Source organism: Schistocerca piceifrons, chromosome 6 (genome assembly GCF_021461385.2).
Source record: "Schistocerca piceifrons isolate TAMUIC-IGC-003096 chromosome 6, iqSchPice1.1, whole genome shotgun sequence".
In the NCBI taxonomy this organism is placed as follows: domain Eukaryota; kingdom Metazoa; phylum Arthropoda; class Insecta; order Orthoptera; family Acrididae; genus Schistocerca; species Schistocerca piceifrons.
In genome coordinates this window covers 142,271,458-142,284,232 of record NC_060143.1, presented here as the reverse complement: position 1 = coordinate 142,284,232, position 12,775 = coordinate 142,271,458, and the positions used below count along the sequence as shown (strand labels likewise).

Below are 12,775 nucleotides of genomic sequence, written 5' to 3'. Positions count from 1 at the left end.
TTCCGAGATAGAACACATTTAATATCACTTTTGTACATTTTTCTTGAATATCAAACTGCACCCTCCAGCGGAAACGTGTCACAGTACAAAATTAAACTATATTAAATTTCCTACAGAAAAGGTCCTATTCATTTTTGTCTATAGAACTAATGGTGGGTGCGAAGAGTTTGTGCGAACTAATGGTTTGTGTGCTGTAGCTTACATCGTTTTTGTAGGCCAATTTGAGGTTTACAATGTACCACAGTAATATAGAGCAAATTGAAAAGAACACATTTGTGGTCTATCAAGTCAGGAAACTACCTCAAATTGGCTTACAAAAACTACTTAAGCTATAGTGCGTGCGCGTCGACCGAGTTTTTCAACCTCCTCGCTCTCTCTTCGCATAAACCATTAATTCTAGAGTAAAATGAATAGGAACTTTTTTGTAGGAAATTGAATATAGTTTAATTTTGTACTGCGACATGTTTGCGCTGGAGGATGCGGTTTTCGAGTTATTTAAGAAAAACGTACAAAAGTGATATTAAATGTGTTCTATCTCGGAAACCATTCAATAGGTTATACGTCCATATGAAGTTTTTTGTTCAGAATCACTAACACTATCACCTCTCAAATCATGTACCTCTCTCCTGACTGACCCTGTATATCCTATGTCTGTTTTATTGATAACTTTCACATCTTAACCTTCATCATGAATACGATCGATGGAACAAGTACCTAACTACCCAACAGTAGTTGTGGGCTCGAGAATGTGACGATTATGGCTCATTTTTTACAAACTAAACAACAAAATACATTACCTGATCGAAAGTATGCGGAAACATACATAATGTGCAGTTGGCCACTAGATATCACGAGAGGCGAACTCGCCAGTATAAAAGAAAGTGGGGAGCATTGTACTATCAGCAGAGAAGCAGTAACAACAGAATGGTTCGTTCAGGAGAGCTGAGTTGCGTCGAACGTGGACGAGTCATTGGATATCACATGAGTAACGAATCCACCAGAGGCATTTCAGCCCTTCTAAAGCTGCCCAGGTCGATGTGATTGTGACGTGGAAAAGTGAATGAACATCCACAGCTGAAGGAAGAACAGGCGGACCTGATGTACTGACGGACAGGGACCACCGAGTATTGCGGCGGGTGGCTGTAAAAAAAATCGCGCGAAATCAGCGGAAGGAATCGTTCTTGAGTTTCAAAGTGCTACCAGCAGTCCAACTGGCACAATGATTGCGCGTAGGGGTTAAAAAGAGGGGTATATGGTCGGAAGCTACTTATAGGCCAAATATTTCTGTAATCAGTGTTAAGAGAAGCTTGAGATGACTGGAAGAGCGGTGCCACTGGACAGTGGATAACAGGAAAGAGTGTTTTTGGGTAATGAATCACATTGCACTCCGTGGCGAACCGATGGAAGGGTTTGGGTTTGCGAATACTTGGAGAATGTTACTTTTCATCAGGTGTAGCGTAGCGTAGAGGTGGTAGCGTTGCGATGTAGGCGTGTTTTCCGTGGTTAGGGTATGGTCCCCTTGTTCGCCATTAGAAAACGATAAATGTGGACTGGTATGAACACATTTTACAGCATTAAATAACGCGTACAGTAGCGGAACGGATTGGAGACGATGGCTGTATATGTCATTATGACAATGCCCTCTGTCATAAAGTAGGAGTGTGAGGCAATGGTTTGTGGACAGTAACATTTCTGAATGGACTGCCCTGCCCAGAGTTCCGACCTGAGCACAATGGACCACTTTTGGGGTGATAATGTCGACTTCGCTCCACACCCAAGAGCCAAACAGCACCATCTACTCTGGTTTTGGCATGAGGAATAGTGTTTTGTCATTTTTTCACAGACATTCAGACACCACAGTGAAAACTATTATAAAGGTGGAGGGTGGACACTCCCCACATTAATGTCCACTAATAGGTGTCCGGATACTTTGGATCAGATAGTGTATATCTAGTGGATCTTAGCCTACAAACCACTAAAGAAGATAGACGGCATTGGCTTGATGAGTACAGTTGACGGTGCCACTTCTTGAACCCCGCCACACATGACTCTCGCGAAGTGAACCTCGGACACTGTGGTACACAGCAGTTGACTGTGGGACTTACCAGCACCTCTCGCCCAGAGACAGCAGCTGCTCGCCGCCCTGGCGACCCACGGGGGACCAGCAGGCGCCGCTCTCCGGGTTGAAGAACAGCCTCACGTAGTTGGCCTCCCCCGACCACTGCTTGAAGCGGATGCACGTGTTGCGGTGGTAGTGCTCCATGGCCTTCATCAGGATTTCGCACTGTGCAGACTCTGGGCAACCTAGTGATCAAAGAGACACATTGTCCAACTGTAAATCTCCAAAGTAGGTTCCACAAGATATTTCATAACTAGGTGTTGAAATTCTGGGTTCGGTTCTGGGATGAGGGTCACAGTGTTTCACCTTCTGCTCTTCCCTCCCCGCCAACCCCCCCCCCCTCTCCCTCCTCAAATGTAACTTGTCATCCCACATTTAACGTGCCACAGGTATCAAGGATTTTCCTAGCACATAAAACATTTTAATTTGACTATAATAATTTTTATCGGTGGTTGACGTAGTGCTGACGATGTGGTCTCACGTGGTACGGTGGCAAGCTTCACTATACAAGGAAATATTGTGCCAGGAGAAAATGGCTCTGAGCACTATGGGACTTAACATCTGAGGTCATCAGTCCCCTAGAACTTAGAACTACTTAAACGTATCCAACCTATGGACATCACACACGTCCATTCCCGAGGCAGGATTCGAACCTGCGACCGTAGTGGTCGCGCGGTTCCGGACTGAAGCGCCTAGAACCGCTCGGCCACTCCGGCCGGCGTCAGGAGAAGAACACAAGACTATTACCTGATCCGGACTTTGGGCCGCGACTGGCTAAGTTAGACGTAAATACCTGGTGGTTATAATTAAACGTTCTCTATTTAACACATTACAACACCGAAACTAATTACCATATGAGTACCAAACTTGGTAGCATCAAAGTCCAGAGAATAGGGTGTATGACTTCCATGTGTCACAGCGCCACCGTCCAGTTCAAACTATGGCCACCAGGTGCCGCGATCAGTCATCGTGATCCATAATCTGACACACCTGACCAGTCGCAGTGCACTTGTTGACTTGTCAACAGAAGATTGGGCAAAAGGGGCAGGGCATTATTGGTGAAGCTCTATTACCAAAACAACGGTAACGCTGCAACTGCACTTCGAGAATATCGCCGGCTGAAAGGCTTACGGAAGGGTCCTCTTTCTCCACCTGCTGTGCGGAGCATGATGGAGAAGTTCGAATCAACTGGAGAACTGGGCGTCACTCCAGGAAGAAGCCGACGACCGTTTCGGTTGCACCACAGGTGGTAGATGAAATCCCTGTCGCTATGGCAGACAACGCTGCTCGCAATTCCCGATCGTCAGGCAGTAAGGGTGCTGTGTCACGACAGTTAAACATCCCGTGCTCCACTGTACGGATGGTGCTTCGAAATATTCTCAAATGGTATCCGTACAAGATCCATATCGTATAGCAGCTTGCCCCACGGGACGAACAACGACGTGTTGACTTCGGTCTCCACTTTCTCGTAAGGACTGAAGTTGATGAGGCTATCCCTGGACCATCCTGTCGACAGATGAAGCTCATTTTTCTCTGACGGGGGAGGTGAACACACAGAATTGCAAAGTGTGGGGATCTTCACCTCCAGTCACTGTGCATGAAGTTCCTTTGTATGCTGAACGTGTCACTGTATGGTGTGGCTTCACGGCCTCGTTCATCATTGGCCCCTTCTTTTTTGAACAGGTTGCCGCTCCAGGACCAAAGACGTGCAGTGTGACTGAACAGTGTTACTGCGATGTGCTTCGCCAGCGTGTCATACCCTCCCTACAGGAGAGAGACGCATTGAACTCAACGGTTTTCATGCAAGATGGGGCCCCACCGCATATCGCTCACGAAGTTCATCTGCTTCTCGGAAACGCATTTGGAGACGATCGAATTATTAGCCGATCGTTTCCAAATGCTTGCCCGGCACCATCACCTGATCTCACTCCCTGTGATTTCTGGTTGTGGGGCCAGTTGAAGGACAGGGTTTACCAGGGGAATATTCAGGCATGTGCTGATCTATAGCGCAAGGTATCAAGAGAGGCAGCCAACTACCTACGGACATGCTTCGTTCTGCTGTGCAGGGTGCAATCCTGCGCTTTCAAGCTCTGGCCGCCTTACTGAGCCCCTTTTGTAACAGTAATGGTAACCATTTGCAATGCTATCATGTACCGTAGCAACATATTAAAAGTGTTTCAATTCAGTTGATTCTGCATATTTCTCTTCCCCTTGTCCTTGACGTTAATGCCACCAATTTTGGTCCTCGTGCGGTACTTAGTTTTAGTGTTATAACGTGTTAAATAGGGAAAATTTAATTATAACCACCCGGTATGCTGCCGGAAAAAATTGCAACACCTTCAACGGCAAGGCCAGTTTATCGGCAACTGCGATGACAATAGTGCGTCGTTGTAGGAGAAAATGGTAACAAATTCAGGGCAAATGAAACATGCATCTCACAATAAAAAGAGCCAGAACGGTGGCGTCAATACACAGTGTATCCCCCCTCTGGTGGCAATACAGGCGTGTATTCTCGCACGCAAAACGATCGGAAAGTGGCGAATGCCTTTCTGTGATAGACTGTCCCAAGCAGTTCGGCCTTTTATTGTAATTCGGCTATGGCTTGTGCAGGTCCTGGAGAACGAGTGAGTTCCCATTTCATGTACCATACGTATTCAGTTGGCGAGAGATCTGGTGATCTTGCTGAGCAGGGCAATTGTTGCGAACGACGAAAACCACATTGCGCCTCAGCAGCTGTATGTGGACGCGCATTATCCTGCTGAAATACCACGTCACCTTTCTGTCGAAAAAAAAAAAATGGTAGTAACATGGGGATAACAGTTTGTGGAATGCAGCAGGCACGGGCTACTTTACCCTGCAGAAACGCCAGATGTGATCGCGAATACTAACTGATGGTCTCATAAACAATGAAGGCTGGGACGGAAGCTGTGTGTCGTGAAACTGCGGAATACGTAGCTCATCAGGTCTACGCCATACACGTGTATGTCTCTCATTCCAATGCAGACGTCCATCACTCCTATACAGACAGAACCTACTCTTATCACTGAAGACATCAGAGCGCCGTTGCATTCTACAGTCATCTGCTTCACGACATCATAGTAGCCATGCTTGGCAGTGTCTTGGTGTCAGTGGTAGCCTGGACAGAGGTAGAGTCCATGCAGGATACGGTGGCATATGTGCAGTGACCTGTTTTCGCCCAAAGCACTGGGAGAGTTCATTCATTTGTTTAGAAGGAGTGGCCGACTGTGTTTGCCACCTTCCGACAGGTCGGCGATGACAGACGGAGGCGCACGCCCTGCAGTCTTCAATTTTACGGAAACTATTCTTTAAGAAAAAATCATTTTTGCATTACTAAGAGCTCTGTATGTCACGTTTGTGATGACGCGACCATCATTTCGTTAATGTTCATAGTTATTGTGATATTTACATGTAAATGAGACACTGCGAGAAATTCTAAAAGGGTTGCAATGAAAAACAGGGGTCGCTATGATTTTTCTTTATACTTGGGTGGAGGTCTCAATCTGCCAACAACCTCAAGAAGACTGACCTGATATAGTACACTCATTTGCGATCGCGCCATGCCAGCTATAAAACAGAATGAAATATCCAAAACATTCCTCGTATTTCACATACAATTTGAAATATCGCAAAGAGGTTTTGGTAAATGATAGCACACAAAGAGGAGAGTATTTTGCCATAGTTTTATTATGCAAAACTTCATGATCTACCATGTTGTTCCACAAATTACAGACTTTTTAATGATTATAAAAAATCCGCCTCGATTGAAAACAGAAACCGGCTGTTGGCCTAGGTTTCGGCGTGGATTAGGCAGTTTGTAGTTTAGTGTGTTCCGAAGAAGGCGTGGTTATCCGCACCGAAACCTAGGTCAACAGTCGGTTTCTATTTGCAATCGAGGCGGATTCTTTATAATCATTAAATTATTCACGATTTCTGACGCACTGCAATGTTAACAGTTCTTACAGACTTTTTAAATGAAAGAATTTAATTTTAAGGGACATCGATAGATGATGAAAAGAGAAATGCTATGAATTTGGGAACAACATAAGTGAAGACATTACACATTTATTTTGTACCTAGAATGTACTTTTTCATAAGCTACTGACTTTTTCTCAGTTCGTCACTTAATAAACTTAATAAACCACTGTTTCAGATTTCTTTCACAATAGTGTCTGCACAACATGGTAGTGAGGTGACATTTTGTAAACTCCGCTGTGTTTTGTCAAAAGAAGCAAATTTTAACACGGCAACAAGAGAAATGTATAGGTTTTACTCAAAATTCGCCTTTCATGGCGCATATCTGAAAGTTACAGATGCTTAACAAGTCAAGCAAAAATAAATCGCTCCCTTTTCAGTGGAATTCTTTTCAGATACTAACCAAAGCAGAGGTGACAAATCTTTTTGAATGTTCACCATGCAAGTGTCGGCTTGGGGGGATTCCACCTAATATTTAAAAAAAAAGTGAGCTTCAGTATAGAACAGTGCTTCCCCTCCAACGCTCGGCCTCTCTCCTACAGCACCTGCCCGTAACCCCTACCACTACCGCTCTCCCCACGCATGCTCTACCGACTGAGCATTTACCGGCTATGGTATCTTGCGCGGACTCTACATGTGATCTTAATCCTGCTGGAACCAGACAGTTCCCCATAGTCCCTGATGCTAGAGCAGATGGAACACGTGCCCATATTTCGTCCCTGGATGATGTTCGGCCGACCACGCCGCTCGCACAATGTGTCGATCTTGACGTGCGTCTGTACTAAGCTTATGTACAGAACATGGTCTACAGGTGTGGGAATGTTCCACAGAACACTGTTGGAAGCAGTTACACGCCTTCGATATGCTGTGCCCAACATATACAGCAATCCGTCGATACGTCCGTCCAGCTTCCTGCAAGTCCGTAGTGCGATCACATTCAAATGGCTGAAGCTGTTAAATAGGAGTGCTTACTCTGCGATGGGGCATGGGTATATCCTAGAATGAATGTTACCAACACTGTTCATCTCTAAACTCATCACAGTACTGCCTGAAGAGGCTAAACACAGAGCACGAAGACAGGCCTCCTGAGCTCCATCTGATCGCATGACTATGAACAAATGAATCACTAACACTAAAACCCCGAATTTGTACATGTAACATTCTGGTGGCACTGAAAACAGTGCTCGAGGGTGTTGCCTTTTTCCCAGCAGTATATTTCCGTAATTGTTTAGTTTTAACTTATAAATTATTGCATGTTATTACCTTCACATGAAATGTAAACTAACTTTATGTAACAAAGGCGAGTACATGTTACTACGCCGCGCGGGGTAGCCGCACAGTCTCAGGCGTCTTGTCACGGTCCGTGCTGCTCCCCCCGTCGGAGGTTCGAGTCCTCCCTTCGGCATGGGTGTCTGTGTTTTGTCCTTAGCGTAAGTTAGTTTAAGTTAGATTAAGTAGTGAGTAGGCTTAGGGACCGATGACCTCAGCAGTTTGGTCCCATAAAGACCTTACCACAAATTTCCAAATTTTCCATGTTACTACGTTTTATAATTCTACGTTGATAATATTTAATGGCTTATTAAATTTGTTTCCTACAGTAGTGAGGTCACTGTTTCAATGGACCGCCATACGACGGGCGCCGTATCGAGAGCATGTTGTCATTGGTCCGTCAGAACACTTTATTCTGCTTGAAGGGTTAAATTTCGGTGCAAGAACCACTACATACGAGGTGCTTTATTAAAACTAGGTACTATATATAATGTTGAAAGTATTTCTTCATGCATACGCTGTAGCTAACGGCATTTCATACATGAGTTTTCGCTCTGTTTGCATTTATTTTACGATCAATCATGCTTCTTGATAGTTTACTAACGCTTGAGACGCAAAACTGTAACAACTATTCACAATGTAAGTAAAACGAACGTTAAGCTTACGGTGTATTTGATTTTATCAGATGATCGGCTTTCTTGCTTGAAGTTTTTGATCATACTGAGCCACAATTTTTTGAAGGTTATCATAAAAGGGTACTGATTCCTCAACCTTATCTTTCTCCGATGCATAAACTGTTATCAGAGTCAGAGTTTCTCTTCCGTTTTTATCGTTGTTGTTATAATTATTTCATTTATGTATTCATAATTTCTGATTTACGAATGCTGCTACGTCTTTATTTGATCTTTCTTTCTGTTGTACCTCCGTACACCATTATGTATCTTCCACCATATTTGCTACTTTTCTGCTTCATCTCCATTTCTGAGACAGCAGCAATATCTGTCTGTTGTTGTGAGAATATTTTCGCTATTTCTTCTTCCTCTTCCTCTTGCTTTCCATATAACTAATCTTAAGTTTCCAGACAGACATTTTCTCTTGTCCTTTTCTCTAGCGTGAGTCGTCACAGAGAATCCATTCTGTTTTCTGAGACAAATTTGGGAACTGGGAGTGTTTGAAATGCTACTGAATGGGTTACCAACAAAGAATGGGTAAGACTGATGGTCGGACTGCCATCTTCAAGCTTAAAAGCCAAAGCTCTGTCTTTCATTGAATGAATATTGGTGCAGCATTTCTTTTGTGCTCCATCTTACATTTATTTCGCTGATAATCGGTCGTCTGAGTATCATTAGCTCGGCAGGGAACAAGACGGGCAGTTGACTTTGACATTAGACTGACAGGGGCTTTATATTCGCGTCATCACTCCATAAGATAAGTATGAAGATTAAACATGAACTATCTTACTTCGGATAATAGATCGTTAAGTAGATTAAGGAAGAACCAGAGAGACTGGCATTATAAGCAAATATAGATGCAGAGACAAATAGAAGATGCACTGCAAGCGCTTAATACGAAAAGTGGTGATAAGTATGATGAGTGAAGAGAGAAGGGAAGAATCAAGAATAAGGACAGAGATTGACGTACCGATTTGCTCGTCCGTTTTGTAGACAATCGCACCGTGAGGCCACAGTAGTGCCGGGTCAGAGACGGCGTTCTTCACCTGAAACACAAGACGGACAGATCTCGAAGGACGGTAAAAAATAGCCAGTAAGAGTACAATCAAAACTACAAATTTTCACTGGCCTTTCCGTTTATGGCACTAACGACAGTTATTTAGGCTCGACTTTGAGCGAGGAGAATGAACATACCATTATCTCCGCTTATGAAATAGATCGCGTGAAAGGAAAAACACGAAGTGGCGAAGAAGTAGCGTGTTTATCATTGACAAAACCCTTATTGAGACAGATCTTGCACAGTTAAATACACTGTGCCTTCTTCACTCTGTTATATTTTTCAAACACAGAAACGTCCGCCCCTGGTAGCTGAGTGGTCAGTCCGGGTTCGATTCTCGGCTTGGTCGGAGATTTTCTCCGCTCAGGGACTGGGTGTTGTGTTGTTCTTATCATCATCATTTCATCGCCATCGACATGCAAGTCGCCGAAGTGGCGTCAACTCGAAAGACTTGCACTAGGCGAACGGTCTACCCGGTGGGAGGCCCTAGCCACACGCATTTTCATTTTTAACACAGAAATTACGTATTTTTATTTGAATGACGGAATAAAATATCCAATCTTCTTCTTGCATTGCAATTTTTTTCACAAGATTCGGACACACTAACAAAACATAATGAGCAAGTTGTCTCTAGGCCTAGTTCAACAGATCATGGGAAGTTGGTGAACATTTGTTGCCAAAACTGCTCTGTTCTCACCACAGACCCACTGTCCGAGAGGTGCTGTCAACTCATCGAACCTTCTCTCTCTTTTCTGATTGTGATTGTTATTGTCCCCAGAATCTTTCACGGTGGCATTCTTGAACAAAATTTCCTCGGTTAAAAAACAGTGTCTCTTCGAATAAACACTCGAGCTTTTGATATTGGTCTCCGCCATCGTCATCAGGAGCTAAAATCGCTGACTGCTGGTGCTGACACGCTGTTCTGCCTTTCTGTCTTTGCAGCAATAGCAGCATCTGGAATCCTTCAGAGAGGGCCAAAGTGATGCACGAGCGGAATGCAAGTTGAGCAGCTCATAGCAGTTCTGTCCCGATGTAGAACCGAGTGACCTCAGGTGACGCTAGGGGGCGGTGCCACGTTTGGAACTGCCGTCCTTGCCTCCCTACAAGCGTCAAACGTCCGTCTTTGCTTTCACTGGATGTCCAACGAGCGTCGACTAGCGAGATAGGAAGTGTGCTGAAGAGACATGGACTGAGAGCAGAGTTGCGGCCCGCTGCCAGGACACGACATACGTAACACCCCGAGTTTCTGGCGTGCATGGTGTCCCCTGTCAGTGTGGTAGCATTTCCATAGGATAAACTACTCGCACTGTTGTTGAGAGTTGTGCAGAGTGCTCACGACATATTAAGCAAAGAGAACTTGAGAAGTTGGCCTTCGCTGAACACTGACTAGGAAACGGGCACAAAATACAATTGGAAAAGACTAGAGTTTTGGTTCAAACGTCACCGTACAGAGACCCTGTTATTAAAAGCGGACGAAATTAGAACAGACAGCAACAATTTTAACAGGACCTGGGGTACACTCTGAGTGTGGCACGGGACTGGGCTTTGCATACTGAGTGAAGGAAGCTTTTAGGAAGGGGACAGTGACGGTTTCACACGTGGCTCCGGCTCCTCGTGCCACCTGACGTCATTTGGTCCCGCGGCGGGCGCATGAGAATACGGGCCCTGCTACAAACTTGTGACGTCACACTAATCGCCTTGTTCGCCATACTTCGCGAACGTTGGCGCCGTGCAGAGCCCATGGGAAATCAATATGTCAATGAAAAGGTACCCACCAAATATCTTAATTTTGTCTTGTGATATCGAGAGCTTGCATGCATTTTAACGCGCGGTTAAGGATTATTAAATTTGCGCTAAATAGTTACTCGCTTCCTGCCAAAGACGACTGCTGGCAATCGTACGACCTGTGTGTCACGTGCTGTGACGTAAGCGCCGCGGCCTGTGTCTCTCTTGGTGGGCCTAGGTCTCAAGATGGAACAGGATTGCTATGAGTTCACCAACTTGCCTTCCGTGAATGCTTCACTTTGGACCACTCTGGAAGGTTTTAGAGTCAACTATTGCATATGTATAAACAGAACACTATTTATATAGATGCAATATACCCGGCAGCCAGTGACTTTAACTCCTGAAGAAGATGGCAAAGACGGCAGTCGAAATCTTAACTGTTTTATATGATTTGAATGCATAAGTGGAACAAAATAAAAAGGTATATTATAAATTCACAAGTTCTGCCACGAGACCGTATAACTCAGAAAATTTAATTATATCAGACATATCGTCATCCATAGCAGCAATCAACTAACGACGATTAATAAATTTCATCGAATGATCCAAACGAAAAACCAAAAAATTAACTTTCAAACCATTAACAACGAGAATAACTAACCAATTCAAAACCGAAAACAAATCAGAGCCAATAACTAACGACTTTAAAATAACTCTCCGACAAGGCAACAACGACTTGAAAATAACTCCCTGACACGGCAACAAAAACAGGCAGCACCAAGTCCAATGTCGCACTAGTATCATTTACTAACAGTTTAGAAACATGAACATCTCACAAAGTGCGCCAACGCTTACTCCAACACGCTCTCTACAAACGCAATACATGTCAAACACTCCGAGCCTCAATGTCGTCACACGTCACAATACTGTTACTTCACTAATCAAAGTAGACGGATGGTTATCCAAGCTTTCTATTGACCCCTAAATGAAGAAGGAAAGCCATCTGAAAATCAATATGAAGAGAAAAGAAGAGACGAAAGACCTTTGTTATGCAGGAAGCCGTATCAACTGAGACGAAGAAGTCAAAAGTATTCGTCAAAAGTAGTAGAACGGTAATAAAGAAGAAAGCTTTAATCAGCGCTGAAATAAACTCAGACTTAATACTAATGGCTGAGGTCGAAGGTTCTGAAATTGTACAATTTGTTTACGTCACGCTGTGGAAGTAATTGAGTGCAGTGCAAAACTTAAAGAAGAAAGAAGCAGCATTAAGCAGTTTCAGGTCATAGCAGAACGGGTCGTTAGTCATCGCTTTTATCCAGAGGGAACAATTACTATCCTAACAGCTGAAATCATTTTTGTCCCTTGTATTTGGCCACGAATGGATGAAGAGGTAGTGTTGCTGATAATCTGACTGGGTATAATTGTTCTGGTGTAAATCAAAGACCCCTCCGAGTGGTCTCATGGTGTGAAGGCATTTGAAACTGTTGATGGATAGCCGCTTGTCGAAAGGGGACGTCATGTTTCACGCTGGCCAACGTTGTTTTCAAGAGAAGTACGCAGTATCATGCCAACGACCTCCCTTATATTCGATAACATTACACTGCACAGACTCTCATTACAGACACCCAAATGTGACAGATACACCTCTGATACACCACACTGAACAAGGATGAAAGGTATCAATTAAAAGAGTGTGTAGGAAGTCCTCGATCATGTTATGGCAATTCATTTGTAAAAAAAATCTGTCTTGATCATATAGGTTGTTACCGGTTTCGGGTATCATAAAAAACATTATAAGTATCCACGTCAATATACGCCTAGGTACATAGGTGTACAGATTTTCCCGTTGATACTTATTTCCGAATATTTTTTCTTCGTCTACATCCACAGAGCTACTTCTCAAGCCACCGTACGGTGCGTGTCCACCACTAGTCATTCGCA

The 12,775-nt window shown here is 44.1% G+C and overlaps 1 protein-coding gene across 1 annotated transcript in view; it reads right to left on the bottom strand.

Annotated features, from left to right (window-relative positions):
- The window catches only part of LOC124803196 (meprin A subunit beta-like), a 70,007-nt gene that overhangs the window by 37,348 nt on the left and 19,884 nt on the right, over positions 1–12,775 (bottom strand). The window contains exons 2-3 of the mRNA XM_047264377.1: positions 9,023–9,098; positions 2,106–2,304 (exon numbers count right to left, since the gene is read on the bottom strand). Of these exons, the coding sequence (XP_047120333.1) occupies positions 2,106–2,304; positions 9,023–9,098 (275 nt within the window). The remainder of the gene's footprint in view (positions 1–2,105; positions 2,305–9,022; positions 9,099–12,775) is intronic.